Source organism: Grammomys surdaster, unplaced genomic scaffold (assembly GCF_004785775.1).
Source record: "Grammomys surdaster isolate TR1022 unplaced genomic scaffold, NIH_TR_1.0 146, whole genome shotgun sequence".
NCBI classification, from domain to species: domain Eukaryota; kingdom Metazoa; phylum Chordata; class Mammalia; order Rodentia; family Muridae; genus Grammomys; species Grammomys surdaster.
This window is the reverse complement of record NW_021604604.1, coordinates 13147759-13164003: the sequence shown is the minus strand read 5'-3', so window position 1 is coordinate 13164003 and position 16245 is coordinate 13147759. Positions and strand designations below refer to the sequence as shown.

General features: G+C 39.4%; 1 protein-coding gene across 12 annotated transcripts in view; it reads left to right on the top strand.

The window, feature by feature from the left end:
* Positions 1-16245, top strand: part of Celf2 (CUGBP Elav-like family member 2) — a 500527-nt gene that overhangs the window by 431189 nt on the left and 53093 nt on the right. For 10 of the 12 annotated variants that reach the window (XM_028764796.1, XM_028764795.1, XM_028764798.1 and 7 more), the window contains 3 exons: positions 577-711; positions 8631-8710; positions 12524-12682. In XM_028764796.1, coding sequence (XP_028620629.1) covers positions 577-711; positions 8631-8710; positions 12524-12682 — 374 coding nt within the window. The remainder of the gene's footprint in view (positions 1-576; positions 712-8630; positions 8711-12523; positions 12683-16245) is intronic. The other 2 variants (XM_028764806.1, XM_028764805.1) reach the window with 2 other exon arrangements.

The following is a 16245-nucleotide window of genomic DNA, read 5'->3' as shown; positions in this document are numbered from 1 at the left end:
TCCTAGAAAGGCTGCAAGCACTGTCCTGAAATCAGTTGTAATTTGGCCATATAGAAAAAAAATTTATATATATATTATATATAACATATAATAAATATATTATATATAGTAAATATGTATTATATATAGTAATTAATTACTATATAGTATATATTATACATTATATATTATATGTTAAATATATTTTTTATTTATATATACATATATATACATATATATATACACATATATATGTATATATATATGTATATATAAATTTTTTCTCCTTGCTCTTGTTTGGGTTTGCCCTATCAGAGATGATTCTCAAGAAACAACAATTTTCTCCTCTCCTCTATAATCAACTTCTACTTTAATTGTAACCAGCCTGGCTAGTTAGAAGTTAAACAAATTGTTCTTGAGTTCAGAGTGGAAAAGAGGCGAGAATGGGGTGTGCAGGAATAACGGGGGTGCAGATACAGGTGTGCAGTTAGCATTCATTCTCACATGGACAAGCCTAGCTTGATGTGGTAACAAATGACTGGTTACAAGAGAAAAAGACGCCATGGCCTTTGTTCGTTTGTTATTTTTATCTCCTAGCTGTGGAAGACCGAAAATTGTTCATAGGAATGGTTTCCAAGAAATGTAATGAGAATGATATCAGAGTGATGTTCTCTCCATTCGGTCAGATAGAAGAGTGCCGGATTCTCCGGGGCCCTGACGGGCTGAGTCGAGGTGAGTGTGCTCTCTGTAAAGTCTCTTTCCTTAGGTGCTAATTGGAACTCTGTGTCACAAGGGAGATGTAGGCATCGTAGACATCACATCCAGCAGGGGTCAGCTTGCAGTATGTCTCATGTGATCAAGTTATCCAACCTGAACTTTTCTCTGTAACCAAAGTGATCATCTCTTACTTCTCCAGGTGAAAAGGTCTGAGTGCCAGCAGGTCCCATGGAACGCTGGCAGGTTGCCCTACATCTTTACTCCCTTTTCATCCTCAAATTGAGCGGATTTAGGCAACAAGGAGGGAAAGTGGAAGATGAAAATAGATAACCAGACTTTTCTCTGCTTGCCTGAATGGGTGTTAAAGATATGGTCCTCATAACAGCCATACAAGCCTAGAAAGAATGTCATACTCACGAGTGCAGAACAGATACAGTACCTCACAGGAGCTGTCCTGCCCTGTCATGTCAAGTCTCTGGTCCCCAGTCCTGACGTGTAAGTGATAGAAAAATGATTTTGACCTCAAGAAAACTGTAGACTCTACTTTTGCCACAATAGAAGCAAAAGGTGTGTTTAGAGCCATGAGGACTGCTACAGTTTTGTAAGCCACTGTAGGAATCAGTAGGGATCATCCTTCTCTTCCCAGACCCTCTTCCTCCTCCTCAACAAGACCACATACCTCCCTCCTTAAACTACAAGAAGGTTGACAGTATGCATCAATAATTATCTGACTGTACTTTTCCAAGTCAATCCAAAGAGGAGGTGTGTTGTCAAACACTTCAGTTGGTAGAGAGATCTTCATTTGCAGTGCAGTTCCCATGGGGCTGACTAAGCCCTGTGTTCATCCTCATGCTCTGGTTCTGGGCCAGCTCTGGTGCCAACCAGACACTGAAGAAATGGCCACCATAGATGTCACAGTGGTCATTCTCACCTGTCTCACCTAATCAAAACCTGAGAGGAAGGTTTTTCTTTCTACTCTTAGACATAAAGCTTCATGTTGTCAGCTCCTAGAACTAAAATCTCAGGGGACAAACGTCCCACCCACATCCACCTCCAGAGTTCCAGTGGAGGCCATCAGGAGAACTAGGGGATAGAATGGCACCAGCTCTTGTTCCCTGTATCTCCTCTGAAGGTGGTTCTGTGGGCAGGGGGCACTCTGAAGCCATAAGTCATTCACTCTGTCACCTCAGAAACACTTGTTATCTGAGCCTAACATCAATGCTGAAGAAGATACTCAATGTGACTCTTGAACAACAGACTTAGTACCTGAGACAAGGCATACAGAGAGCCTGAAGATATAACAGAAAAAGAGAGGGGGCCAGGGAGGGAGGGAGCCAGAGAGGGAGGGAGCCAGAGAGGGAGGCAGAGAGGGAGGCAGGGAAAGAAATGCCTTTAAATTAGAGTGAAATTTATAGTTGCTCAGGGGTCACTGAGACTTAACTTCCAGTCCCAGAATTTCTAACCTTAGTCAATTTATTTTCCTATTTCTGTCTCTTAGTTTATCCATTCAGAAACTGACAGACAGCAGTGAAATGTGTGTGTCTTGCTTCTCTCCCAGGGCAGCATTAGGACCCAGTCACTGCTTCTCTCACACACTTACTGTCTGGATGGGCGCATAGAGGCCACGAGTATGAAGCTGTGTGCTAGCTTTCTGATGGTTGGCTTAGCCAGCTAGGAAGTGACCCTCTGACCCTCTGCCTCTGCCGTGCAGGGAAGGAAAGCATGTTGAAACGTTTCAGGTGCCTTTAGGTTTACATTAGTGTTCCTGGGAAAGAGCAGAACAGTCACCACTCAGTAGAAGAACTTGACCACTTTGCTCTGCTGTTTGGTTGATTAACTAACACATGACCCTAGAAGTAGCTGGCTGCTCTAATGAGCTATAGGAGCCTTGTTTTTTGTTGTTGTAAATGGATATGCTCAATGTAAAGAAGAGAATACCACCCCACCCCGTTTTTAAACAGAAAAGTAATTCTGGTGAACTGGTGAAAACTCCCTCTTAGAAAAAAGAAAATACTCGTTTATTACCATTCATTCTGAAATACAAAGACAGACAGGGCACATTTTTCAGTTAGTAGGACCTAGGGACTTATGGCCACAGGAGCCTGCTCCTAAATCACTGTATTTGATAAAAGAATAATTCTCTCATGATACTATTTTATTCTCATTAAAGAATTTCAGTTTTCAATGGAATATTAGTAAATGTCTCCCATTAGTGATACTTCAGATGAAAGACACTCGGCATTTTTCCCCCAGTGTCTGTTGCTAGCTCAGCTGCTGAAAAAGTAGTAATAAATGAAAATCAAGTGAAATGAAAGCATGCTGCTCTGAAGAGTACATTATAGAAACCAGGGTATACACTACTCAATAAGAGTGTTTCTTTGTTAGACAGTTAATGATGACAAAGGTAAGGTGCAGTCGGGGGTTGGCCACTTACCTTTTTTCTGAGTTTACACATTTCAGCTATAAATATCAAGTAGGCCTCCCCCACCACTCCTCCTCTGCCACATCAGCCATTTGGATTCCTCCCGAAGAAACGTTTCAACACGCTTTCCTTCCCTGCATGGCAGAGGCAGAGGGTCAGAAGTCACTTCCTAGCTGGCTAAGCCAAGCATCAGGAAGGCAGAAAGCTAGCACACAGCTTCACACTCGTGGTCTCTATGTGCCCATCCAGACGGTAAGTGTGAGAGAGAAGCAGTGACTGGGTCCTAACGCTGCCCTGGGAGAGAAGCAGGACACACACATTTCACTGCTGTCAGGGCACTGCTGCAGCTGCGCAGACATGTTGACTTAGAACACCGCTCATCAGCATAGAGGCCTGAAAGCTTCCTGGACTCACAGAGTACCTATCAAGGCCTATTTATCCTTTCTATCAGAGCCATTATCCTTGGAGGATGGAGAGAACAAAAGCAGCAAAAACCTCACTGTCACTAATCCATGTCCCGGGACAGACACTCAGGAAACAGTTGTAACTGTCTCTATCGAAAGAACCTAGCACTTGCCTCTCACACAGAACTATCTAGCAAATATTCTGTCTCATTCATACAAAGGGCAGTATGCCCAAATCTAAGGCCTTTCCTCTGCTAGGGACGGTCACTCATTCTGCTGACACTGTGTTTGAAAGCATGTTGCTCATCACTTCCAGACAGCTTCATATCAATAGTTACACCATTGTGCAAGGACAGCTGCACCTGTCAGGCACCTGACAGCTCTCCAGGAGAAACAAGTAGACCATACAACCCGTCTGTGCCATTTCCAATGATACATTTGTGCTCAAAAGCAAGCTTGAGGCTTCCAGACCAAATGTACATATTTAACAGTGTTACTTTAGGATGTTGGGCTTAAATAAACATGTTCTCACTGATACATACAGTCACAAAGGTTATTGAGATCTAACCTATGATATTCTGTGCACAATAACAATTGAGTAGACTTGGAGTCAGTGGAAAAGTTCATTTCATTTTTCTTTCCCACAAACTGTTGTAGAATCTTCACTTCCATTTAAGGTAACTTTCTTTCTCCTGTCTAAGAGTATTCCAGCTGTGTTCCAACATTCCCTTGCCTAAACCCTTGGCAAATGAATGTTTTCAGGGAAGAGCACAGACTGGGCTTAGCAGTTAAGTCCTTGTTTGTTCCTTATTTGTATTCAAGCAGTCTATTAAGGTAGGGCTTTTGAGTGTTCAGTACAGGTATGTGGACTAGACTGTCTTGATCAGTTTAGTTTTGTCTACCCAGTACCAAAATATTCATCTACATTGGAAACTTTCATCACATGTCTCTTGGAATACTGACTATATTATGCCATCTTGTTCAAAATAGTCTTCTACCCATCTAAGTGATGAGATCTTCCCAGCTGCTAAGTGGGTCCTAGTCTGTACCCAAATTCAGATGCCATAAATGAATGGTTAGTGTTTTAATTCCAGTTTTCAATATCCTAACCCAACACTGATATATTAGATTACTAATGCACGTGCCCAAGTATTATGCTGTAATATGTGTTTGATCGTTCCTGCCAGTGCTAAAAAATATAGCAAGAATTGACTACATTAATATCTCTGTTAGGTGATTAATTTCTAAGTAACTTTTTCATAGTTTGATGCCTCCTTCATGCTGTACAGTAACTTAAATCATGTTTCTTCTATTTGAGATACAGCAAGCTCTGTGCCTCTTTGAAAGAGGCAAAAAGAACAAGAGACCCTGACATCCTTCGTACTTCTTTGGGTTTCTTTGGGTTTGAGTTTTGGTTTTTTTAAATTGTGGAGCAAGAATTCATCTAACTCTATAAAATTTTCTTGGACCCTATCAGTAGGCAGGGGTCGTGCACACTTTTAATCCCAGCACATGGGAGGCAGAAGCTGGCGAATCTCTTGAGTTCAAGGCCAGCCTCGTCTACAGAGCAAGTTCCAGGACAGCCAGAGCTACACTGACAAACCCTGTCTTGGAAAAAGAAAAGAAATGGGGGAAAAATTATCTCTTATTGAAATGGCAAGTGTGGTAGATATATTCCAAGCACCCCACCCGCTATGACCGGTCTTTGAGATTTCCTTAGATCCTGTCTGTAGGAGGAAATCACTTGTGCAACCTTTCCTCAGTCAGTCATCTGTCTGTTTTAGCAGCAAGAAGGCAGTCTCACTGAAATAAGAAAGATTCCATTCCTCATTCCTATTAGTAATCTCTGACGTTCTCAAAGGGGAAACAATAATTGCAAACAACTACAGGTTACTTACAAAAAGAATTTTTTCTTTTATATGTATTTGGCAGTTTTAAGACAGTGATATGCATATATCAAAAATGCATATACCAAAATGAAAGAAATGATATGCATATACCAAAAATGAAAGAAATGCATATCTTTTTTCCTCCAGTCTGAGTTCTCCAGCATTGAGGTCAATTAGCAGAGTACTAGTTGCCAATATGGTGCATTTACAGTCTTAAATAGTTAAGGGCTGATGATTTATAGTCCTAAATAGTTAAGGTACTGTCCTGTCAGGACTTAGTCAGTGCCACTTCATGCAGAAGAAAGGACCAGTTAAAACTAAGGTACTTCTGCCCACTGGAAAGCCTTTTGACTCAGCTGTAGAAAAAGCAGTGGCCAGTTTTAAATAGTAGAGCTTTTATGATCCTGTGTTAATGAAATGTCACACATCAGTGACCTGGGACTGGAGCTACTACCATGTTTGTATTTGTGTTGAAAATAAATTAGAATATATCCAATATAACTACCTCAACCTCTTTTGATACAGAGAAATTACAAAGGTTAACAAGCTTTACTATCCAAACCCAGTTGCTCCTAAGTTGCTTAACTCCATCCAGAGTAAAATTTTTCACTATGCATTCCCACTTTATAAATGACACAATTTTTTTCCTCCTAACTAATAGAGTATAGCACACAGTAAAGAACTTGACAGGAGCCCCTAAGGAGACAGCTTCTCTTTTTTCCTGCACACTGTTAATAGAATAAAAAGGTTAAAGAAGTCATCACATTTGTCAGGTCACTTTTTTGAATTGGTTAGGATTATAAAATTAGAAGCACTGTTTGGGTAGAGAGGGCAATGGTTCGAGTTGATAGAAATTTTGTTATGCCTACTAATTGTTTTATCTTTCTCACAACACTTACTTACAAGTTACTTGTGTGAAATTGTGATAAATGATAAACTTGCCTTATTGATTCTTATTGACATTTTACGTGTTCCTAGTGCATTTTTTAACCTCCATTTGGAAACTGCCAGCTTGGCACACATTCCTTAGATAATATGAGCAAATGACATGAATATAACAATCTTAGTGACCACTAAAGCAGATTTGGTCCGTCCGTGTTTTGTATGCTCTCAAACATACTCTGCTAGGGGATTTGGCCTTCACTGTAGTCTCAAGGCAAGAAGTGGAAGAATTAAAATCTCTTAGTCTTATTTTCTCTGAAATTTCAGTGATGATCATTTTGAAGAGGTGTTACTTTGAAGCAGATGATAAATTTCAGGCTATAATTTCAGACCTTAGCATCAATATGGAGTCCAGTAGAGGCACTGTCATCTATCTCACTGTTACACACATGGTCTAGACACCTGAGACAGAGAAGGCCATTGTTTTTATGGATGACATGCTACAGCCTTGTCGAGGTACATGCAACATGTTTAAATAGTAGGCTTTGTCACTGCTGTCTGTCAGAGAACTACATGCAACAGCTCAGTACTCAAGCAAGCTGGACTTATTGCTTGTTGCTTAATATCTTCTCAACTAATAAGGGAATGTGGGATGACCTTCTTGTATATTTGGAACTTTTCATAACATGTTGCTAAAAAAATATACATTTAGTTCCTTTTATGACTGGATGCCATTGTACATTGGGAATAGTAGACAGGTACTGCTTTCTCTTAATGTTATTTGACTAAAAGGCACTACAGCAGTATCGATTTGATATTCTCACCAGGTATACAGTGCAGGACAAAAGAAAATGTATTTATGACTGACTAATTTACATAAACCAAACAATCTGCTGGTTGTTTGAATGTAGAATGTTCTGTTTTGTTTATTGGCCACAGGGGCAACAATCTCATACTGCTGATGCCAGAATTCTGTTTTCATGCATTTGCTCTGAAATGACAATAAGCTTCAGCCTCTCAGTGTTTAGATCTGCTTCATTGGGAAATCTTTTAAGTAGTAATAATAATAATGTTTTGAGGAAATTGAGTGGAACACTAAATTATTTGCTGATACCTAAGTTCAAACTGTGCAAGGCTAAAGAAGCTGAAAATCAATGCACTTTTAAAGTCATTAGAGATCATAAATGAAATAAGTCTGCATTGCTTTAGCTAAGCTTTTAGTGTGCTGTGGTATTATTATAAAATCAGCCTAAATCTGCATTAATTTCACAGCCTTTTTCTCTAAGAAGCCCAAGGGTACATGATGAATAAAATGTAAATTTCACAAGGCAGTGTTTTTATTAGTACAAAGAGCAATGAGCCATGGACTTCAAGTGGTGACCTGCATGGTGGCCAGTGCTGCCATCTGAAGCAGGAACCAGCTCTTTAGATGCTAACTATTTTATAGCACTAAATAAAATAAACACAGGAAGCTTTATAGATCTCATAGTAGACGTTCAGAGAAATGTACATTGTCTTGTGTGTGTTAAACTTTAGGTCAAATCTCTGATTTCTTTCAGAAAGTTACAACTTCCAAAGTCATGAAAATTTTGTACAAATTACAGTTTTTATAATTTATTTCATATGCACTGTTGAATTTTCTCAGAGTAATAGTTTATTTTAATAATTGGTAACTACTACTTTGTAATAGATTTGGTACATTTGTTTACATTTGACTAGCATCAACTCATATTTATATGTTTTTAACTGTCCAAGATGAATTAGATATTTTTATTTGTTAACATTTTGAGCTCTTGAAATTTATTTGCTAATTTACCCTTGGTGTGATGAATTCTTTATTTCTTAAAATTCAGTGATGCATTTTGAAATACAAAGTCCTATTTACAGTGTGTGCATGCTGTCAGTGTAGAGATCATCAGCCAAAGAGAAGATATAAAGTAGCCCACTTTTTACTTAGAAAATGCAACTTACCTCTTGCTACTTTCAAACCTTGTGGGGGGAAAATATGCTACATGCTCCCTAATTCCCTTAAGAAAGGAAGAAAGAAAGAAAGAAAGAAAGAAAGAAAGAAAGAAAGAAAGAAAGAAAGAAAGAAAGAAAGAAAGAGCGAGCTAATGAATAAATTGTTCTGCTTTGGTCAGATTAGCAATTCAGCACTGTGAATAAAAAAACAAAATAAGATAAAACCAAAGAGAGAAGCTGTTTATTTTTATGTACTACTGAGAACAGTGTCGTCTTGTGGCAGTTCTCGTAGACTGTGTTGGTTTAACAAGCGTCCAACCCTTTTGTCTTGTTGTTTTTTGTCTTTCCTGCTCCCTGTCCCCTTGTTTCCCACAGGCTGTGCGTTTGTCACATTTTCTACAAGGGCAATGGCACAGAATGCAATCAAAGCCATGCATCAGTCTCAGACCATGGAGGTACTGTATCATCTGCCCTTTCTTTGTTTTCTTTGTGCAAATGATGGGGAATGGTAAAACAGTTCTCTCTTGTGTGGATTGTTCACATGACAATCACAGACTTAAGCTCTCACTGGTTCGCTTTTCATTCACTCATATTCACACCTCTCTCTCTCTCTCCCTCTCCCTCTCTCTCTCTCTCTCTCTCTCTCTCTCTCTCTCTCTCTCTCTCTCTCCTTCCCTCCCTCCCTCCCTCTCTCTTCCTCCCTTCCTCCCTCTCTCCTCACGTGGTTACCTCTTTTCTCTTTCCACTTGCATTTCCCCCTAATAACTTGAAATGTACTTTAGCGAAACCTTCTACTTGCCCTGCAGCTGTCTTTTGAGCCTTTATTGGAGTAACACAGATCCTGAGATATGAGACAAAGTGTCGTTATGGGCCTAGAGGATCGAACACATACCCCACAGAAGGGTTGGTATGGACTATGCTAAGCAACCACCACCTCAGGTCCCTACTGTAACAAATCGCCTGATTAAAAGTCTTAATATAGTCATCTCAAGAATTTTGAAGAAAATTAATAATTCTCCTGTTTATCAGTGAACTGTTAATTTTCAGTCTCCTGAGTAATCAGATTGGTTCCCTTACTTAAAAGTAAATAACAAATACCCAGGCTCAAATCCAATCTCCTAAGAAGTTGTGACTTGGGGAACAGGAGACTCAGCAATGTGAAATCTGCCACAGGTGGAGAGGCACGCTCTCTGCTTGCTCTGTGATTTGGGTCTTGATCTTTCAGAATTCTGCACAAGAACATTCCAGAAGTGACATGCCATCACTTCCTCCGTCCTTTTCGATAGGATCATTTGAGAGTGCATGTGCTGCTGTGTTACGTACACCGTGTCTGTGTGGGTGGTTCTCTCTAGACGTGGTGGCCTGTGCTGTTACAGGAAGCTGTGGTTTCCTGTTTGAACAAATTTTTTTTCAGTTTTATTTAATGTGCAAAACAATAGTAATTGTTTGAGCTTCTTTTTTTTAATTCCCCTTTGATTGGGATTTTAATTTTTGGTTTGTTTGTTTGTTTGTTTGTTTGTTTTTGCAATGCTGCATCTTCCAAAGCATGCTGGGAGCTAAGTGATCATTATGCGTCATGTTCTATGGGAAACTTCTTTCTATTAATTCAGAAGGTGGGTGGAAGGGGTGGAAGGGGTGTGCATGGCATTGTCACTAAGTGTTTACTGTACTTTTTTGAGTTGTGACATCAGCATTGCAAAGCCTATTGTCTTTTTTTGAGCATTCATTTTGACTTTGATATTCCTAATATATATATATATATATATAATTAATGTGTTTTCCTTGCAGTGCAATGCATTTTTAGGAAAATCCCACCCCCTACCTGAAGGCAAACTCAGGCGAGAATCGAACATGGTAGAAAATGATAAGCAGGACTCCAGTCTTGTATGCCTTGCCGTCACATTCCTCCTGTTCTGCCTCCTTTTACTTATAGGCTGCTCTAAATGTGTGGATTTCCAGCTATTTTTCAGCTTAGCCATTAAAATGAATGTGCTGTTAAAAAAAAAAAAAGTCCTCATATGTACTTATTTACATATATGCATTTAGCTCTTTTTATTTCCTATAATTGAGGAATTTATACCAAGATTGACCTCCCCTTAGATAAGGTTTTAAAGTTCTTTTGACACTTACGAGCTGCCATCCCCACATGAGTTCATAGAGAATGCTGACACAGTCTGAGTCTCTCAGTTCTACTGCCCAAGAGCTCAGGACACAAGGCAGAAGTGGGCATGAACCAAACCATGGGAGGCTTTCGTGCAGAGAACACTGTGAGGCTGGCATGGGTGTGTTCTTCAGATCAGTTTGTATGCTCCTCTTTGAAACTGGATACCGATGATTAAACCAAGGACCCTCAGTTCCATTTACAAATTTTGACCTCTAAACAGAACATTACATACCACGCAGTTCTACTATAATCACACAACTAGAGGTGTTTGGTTGAGTTTTAACTAATTACATTATTTTCAGGACTTTGGTATACATCTTTAAGCAAGACAGTATTATTTAACTTACAGTGATGTGAATGTTCAAAGATTTGTTTTTAAAACATGCATATAGTATCTGTTACCCTTTTTTTTTTTACACAGTCCCCACTTGTTTTTCCCTCATGACTTGAACAGGTCACTTTTAAAGCTACAGCTGTTTACCTAATTTCATGCTTTTACATCCTTTTTCACATTTAAGAATGAAAACCCAATAAAAGTCCTATTATGAGAAGATGCTGTTGTTCATCCTGGAACACTTCGAGGCAGCAGTAGAACCCTCGCTCTCCATGCAAAACCTCGCTGTGTTGTTTTCATGTTCAGAATATTTTGCTCTCTTTTAAGAAGTAGTAAAGTACTGAAATATGAAGCAGATAAAAATGTATTGGATTTTTTAATGAGGGAAATGTTATTATTATGTAATTTATTGCCATTTAACATTCTGTCCCATGATTCTGCCTTCAAGAGCTATAGGTTGATCAGAACTTCTACACTAAAACAAATACCTCACTTTTCTTACATTCTTAACTAACAGACTTGATAGCCTAATGTAATTCATAGCTAAATTCTCAGTAACTACCCAAAGTGATAAAGAAAAACAGGCAAGCTTATCTTTTAGAATAAAAATGACCTAATGGGAATGGAAGGAAAAAGTTCATTTAAATAGGAATATATCTTTTGTGAGAGAAGTCTATTATCACATAATAAGATTTTGTTTAATCACTTGGGTAGAAATACCTTTTTTAAAAAGCTCCACAGAATGTAAGAGAATGGTGATGGCATGTGCTCTGTGCTCCATACCAAGGACAGAAGGCTGGGGAACAGGGGTGCTTTTCAGCTGAGTTCTTACCAAGAAGCAGATGTCTTAAAGGTGCTCGGGATAGGACCATCCTGCTTGAAGTAGTAGGCTAATATTTTCCCAAAGATAGTATCTAACTCAAAATTAATTTACTTTATTAGATGGGCTTTGACCATTTTTTTCTCACTATTCTTACTCCTTACCTTTTAAAGGAAATTAAAACTGAATGAGACTTGTCAAATGGTGAGATTAATAGAGAAAAGGAACTGTGTAGAATCCTACCTTTAAGATCCATCACTTTGACTAGATAGGACGTGCTTCTGAATCTTTTGGTTTGCTCTGGGGACTTTGGACAGAACAGAAGTAACATGGATGGAGGAAAAGAGACCTCTGAGACCATGTGCATAATTACTTTGATCCGTGCCCAGTTTTCCATCTCTCTGTCTTTCATCCATGTTTCTAAATGGAAATCACTTCTTTCTTTTATTGTGTCAAAATTATTTTCACCGTTCCAGTGTTCAGAAATATATACTGAAATTAAATAATAGTAAAAATGAGTGAGATATTTTCATTCCAGTTGTGATTTCCCTTTATCCTCTACCTATATATAGAAATGGCAGACACACAAAGACAAGGCTATCTTTAAGTCAAGCAAACCATGAGGCTTAATTAAAGATAAGGTCTTTGTCTTGAGGGAAGTCCTGAAGGAAGTTGAAGGAAGACACATGAAATGAGGAGAGACAATGTAATATCAAACCAAGAAAGCAAGTGGCTTCAGCAACAGGTCCCTTTAAAGAAACCAGTGGCAGTATATGGAGTTTTCTGTTGATGGTACATTCAGAGAAGAAGGAATATCAAACCATCCAAAACCATTCCAGACCATTCCATGTGCTCCAAGATAGCTAAGAAAGATAAATCCAATGATGACTGAACATTACAGAGGGATTCAGGCTGTACCATCATCTTCACTTTCCGATGTCTGCCCACAGGGCTGCTCTTCACCTATCGTGGTGAAGTTTGCTGACACTCAGAAGGACAAAGAGCAAAGGCGCCTCCAGCAGCAGCTTGCACAGCAGATGCAACAGCTCAACACTGCCACTTGGGGGAACCTGACAGGGCTGGGTGGACTTACCCCACAGTACCTGGCGGTAAGTGCCCAAGAACATGGGTCTCTGTGTGCGATCCATGAAGGAACAGAACACCAAGTCCAAAACTGTCTGTTCAAAGCTACTAAAAGTGTGCCAGAATTTTACTTTCTATACATTTCGAGTCCCAGAAATTATGAAATCAGCATTAGGACACGTCTTATTAATCAAATTGACTAGCAAAAGAATGTGCCTAATTTAACTGTGGACTGTTTGCAGCTGACTAAAACTAGACTTCTAAACAGTATTTTAAGGCACAGTAAAAAGCCTGTGCTAGAAGTGCTGCATGCTTGAAAACTGTTCATCTAAACTCTAGATTCTAAAGCTTCCAAGAGAATGGGCCAAGAGCTTGCCAGCTGGCAGGTTAGTACTACTCTAGTAGTAAGGGAGACTTCAGTCTTCAGCCCAGCTCTTTCCTGTGAAGCAGTATTGATAGATGAAGTGAATGTTCCCTTTGTAGGCCAAACAGACTCAGTTCTTTGAGCCATCTCTTAGATTTTTCAGTTTCTGCTCATTTCCTCTGTATTAAGCATCTCTCTGTCATTGTCTTTATTGAGATATAGTGGCAAGAGTTTACGACAGTCCCCTCTTAAGATGTAAGCTAACTGAAGAGTGAGCCCAGGCATGGCCTTTAGAACCTTCCAGTAGCTGTGGGTGGCCGCCTTTGTAGAAACTGCCCACATGGCTGGGAGGCAGTGAGCAGCCTGCTTCTCCATACTACGTGTTTATTAATCACGTTTCATTTGGGGATTTTCTGTTCTGAGAGTGTTAGCAAGGACATGTGCATGTTCTTTCTAATTCTATCACTTTACATTTTCCCTACTCCTCACAGGAGTATATCATCCATGGGCTTTACTCTGTAGCAGAAGCCATACTGTTTTGTAAGACCCTCTTCTCTACTGCTCTGAAAGGAAAGATTAGGAAGGGGGCCCAAGGAGACCTCCATCGCACAGCTGCTAGTGTCTATGGGCCTTCAGGAACTTAGTTTCAGCCTTTATCTCCACCACTGACACCTCCCTCCCCAGCAGAGTCTGCCATGTAAAGAGGCTGATCAGTAAAGAATGAGTGAATGTATAAGTGAGTGAATAAATGAATTAGTGAATGAATGAGAAGCATGCTTTTCCTGTCTTCATTTGAGCCAGTAAAAGAGTGACTACATCTACTGTCATTTTCTAGCTGTTTCTCTACCTTATCCTTAAAGATACCGTGTATATCTTTGCCAGGTGTCTTGCTTAAATCTACATATATGTACTGCCATGCTTTTTTCCTAGTCTGTCGTCTGGTGATTTTATTTCCAAAAAAAGAACATAGCCTGTACCCTAGAACTACTCTGTTTTCTACCCCCACCCCAATATTTTTTCTTTTACCAAAGTAATCAGTATTCTAATTCACTTTTTACCTTTTTAAAACTTTCTGAGACTCTAATGTTTTTCCCTTCCCTGACTAGCCTCCAAACCCTCCTATATACCCCCTCTCTTTCAAAGTCATAGCCTCTTTTTTTTACTGTTATTGTATGTCTATAACAATATCCATATCTCGCAAATGTATGTATGTATGTATGTATGTATGTATGTATGTATGTATGTATTCCTAAATAGAACCTGTATTATTTTTCAGGGCTGTTTGGCATTGGACAGCCAGTCAGTGTGCTCTTCCCTGGGAGGAACCGCCTCTCCTTCGGCCAGCTCTCTGCACTTGCCTATGGTTTTTAAGTAGAGTTGAGGCCTCACAGGTTTTTCCGCATCCAGTTTGACATATCTGTTGGTGTCACCCTTGTTGAGCTCACATTTGGCCAGACATTATGGATGGAGCTAGACAACCTGCAGCTATACCTCTGTATTGTGCACTGAGGTATACAGTTATTAAAAAGTCAGTTACAGGCCATCAGCTTAATGATATGCACCTAAATGTTTATTCAAGGCTAACATCATGCTTGCTTTTTTATACTTTCTATGAGTCCAGATTCTTGTTCTACCAGGACTGAAAACTAAGGCATAGGTACCTGCCCCAGTATTAGGACATGTTTCCTTTGCTCCACAGCTCACAGAAAGTTCTGGGATGGGTTTCTGTGACCCCATGTGAAAATTATTCTCCTTACCTGAAAAAGAATAAAACTTAGCCCCAGTTATAGAACTGCATTTATCAACTGTGCATAGGTTTTCTCGTGTCCTGATATCAGTGTGTCTCCGCCATCCTTCTCCACTTGTCACTCAAAAGTCTTGTCTGAAAGAGCTGCGGGCCCTGAAGGCACTCCCCACTTCCATGGAAAACCAGAGTCCAAGCCTGTAATTATTGGTGATTGCTTCTTGACTTTCCAGATAGTCTGCTTAACTGAACAGGTGTTACTACCTCCATAAAATACCTTCAAATCTGCTTTTACAACTTGAATTTTAAAAAAGAAAAAAAAAACAATATATACTATGAAGTGAGGGCTGCCACTTTTAAACACAAATGGATGAGAAACTCAACAAATCAAACCAAAATAAGATTTTCTTGTATTAAAATAGGTAATCCCTAGGTTTTCTCATCTCTCTTGCTGTTTTCCACTTCCTGTGTGTGTTTGAGAACAGGCTTGTATGTATGCAACTGTATTTTTCCCTACATTAAACTTTATCTTTATTGATGTATCTTACAAAAAGAAGAATTTCTTTATATCTAATTAGTGTCTTAAATGGGTCCTAAATTAGCTTGTAGTTCAGCTAATATGAACAAGAACATTTCAGAACTGAAACTATGTGCCTTTATGGTGTGACACCCACTGATTCTGCACAGCAGACAGTGGGTTTTTGAAAGTGGAAAATGAAGACTATCATAGGCATAGTAATTAATATCTTTGTAAAGATCTTGACATACCTAAAATACACAGATTCAGTATATACCAGATAATTCCAGATTTTGACAAATACTTTGCTTTTCTGCTAGTAAAGACCATCTTAAGAATAACTGGCCACTTGCTTGGCCATGGGGCTCTGACTGTCACTGCAAATAGATGCTTTTGGGTCTGCAGTCATTATGGTTCTCAGCATTGTTTTGAGTCTGTACATACATGTGCTTCTAGCTGGGGAGCTATTAGCACTTAGTAGCTGTTGGGGAAAGAAGGCCTTTTTTTGTTGGTGCATGGCCCCTGATAAGTTGCCTGTGCTCCATGGCAAGTCCCACACCCATTCACCATGTGCATATGGATGACATATTAAAAATATATATATATATATATGAGATCCAGGGGGGATTCATAGAAGGGATTAGTGAGGTCACAGGGGGAAAGTGGTGGTCAAGGTATGTTGTACACATGCATGAAGTTCTTAAAGAATAAATACTTTTAACTGTCATTTAAGAAAGAATAAAGGAAAGACTGAGCTGGGAAGGAAAGTAGAAGAGAGGAAAAAATGGACCCTGATTGACAGAGATGAGTTACAGCAGCTTCTAGACTGCAGAGAGTTAGAACGAATCATGCTTTGTTGGTCTCAAAATTTAGCACTGGTTGTTGAAGAGAGTAAATAGATTAGTTGTTCTAAGGTCTTAGTTCTCCTAGTGTCTGTGTTTCTCAGTGGAGATTAGACATTAAT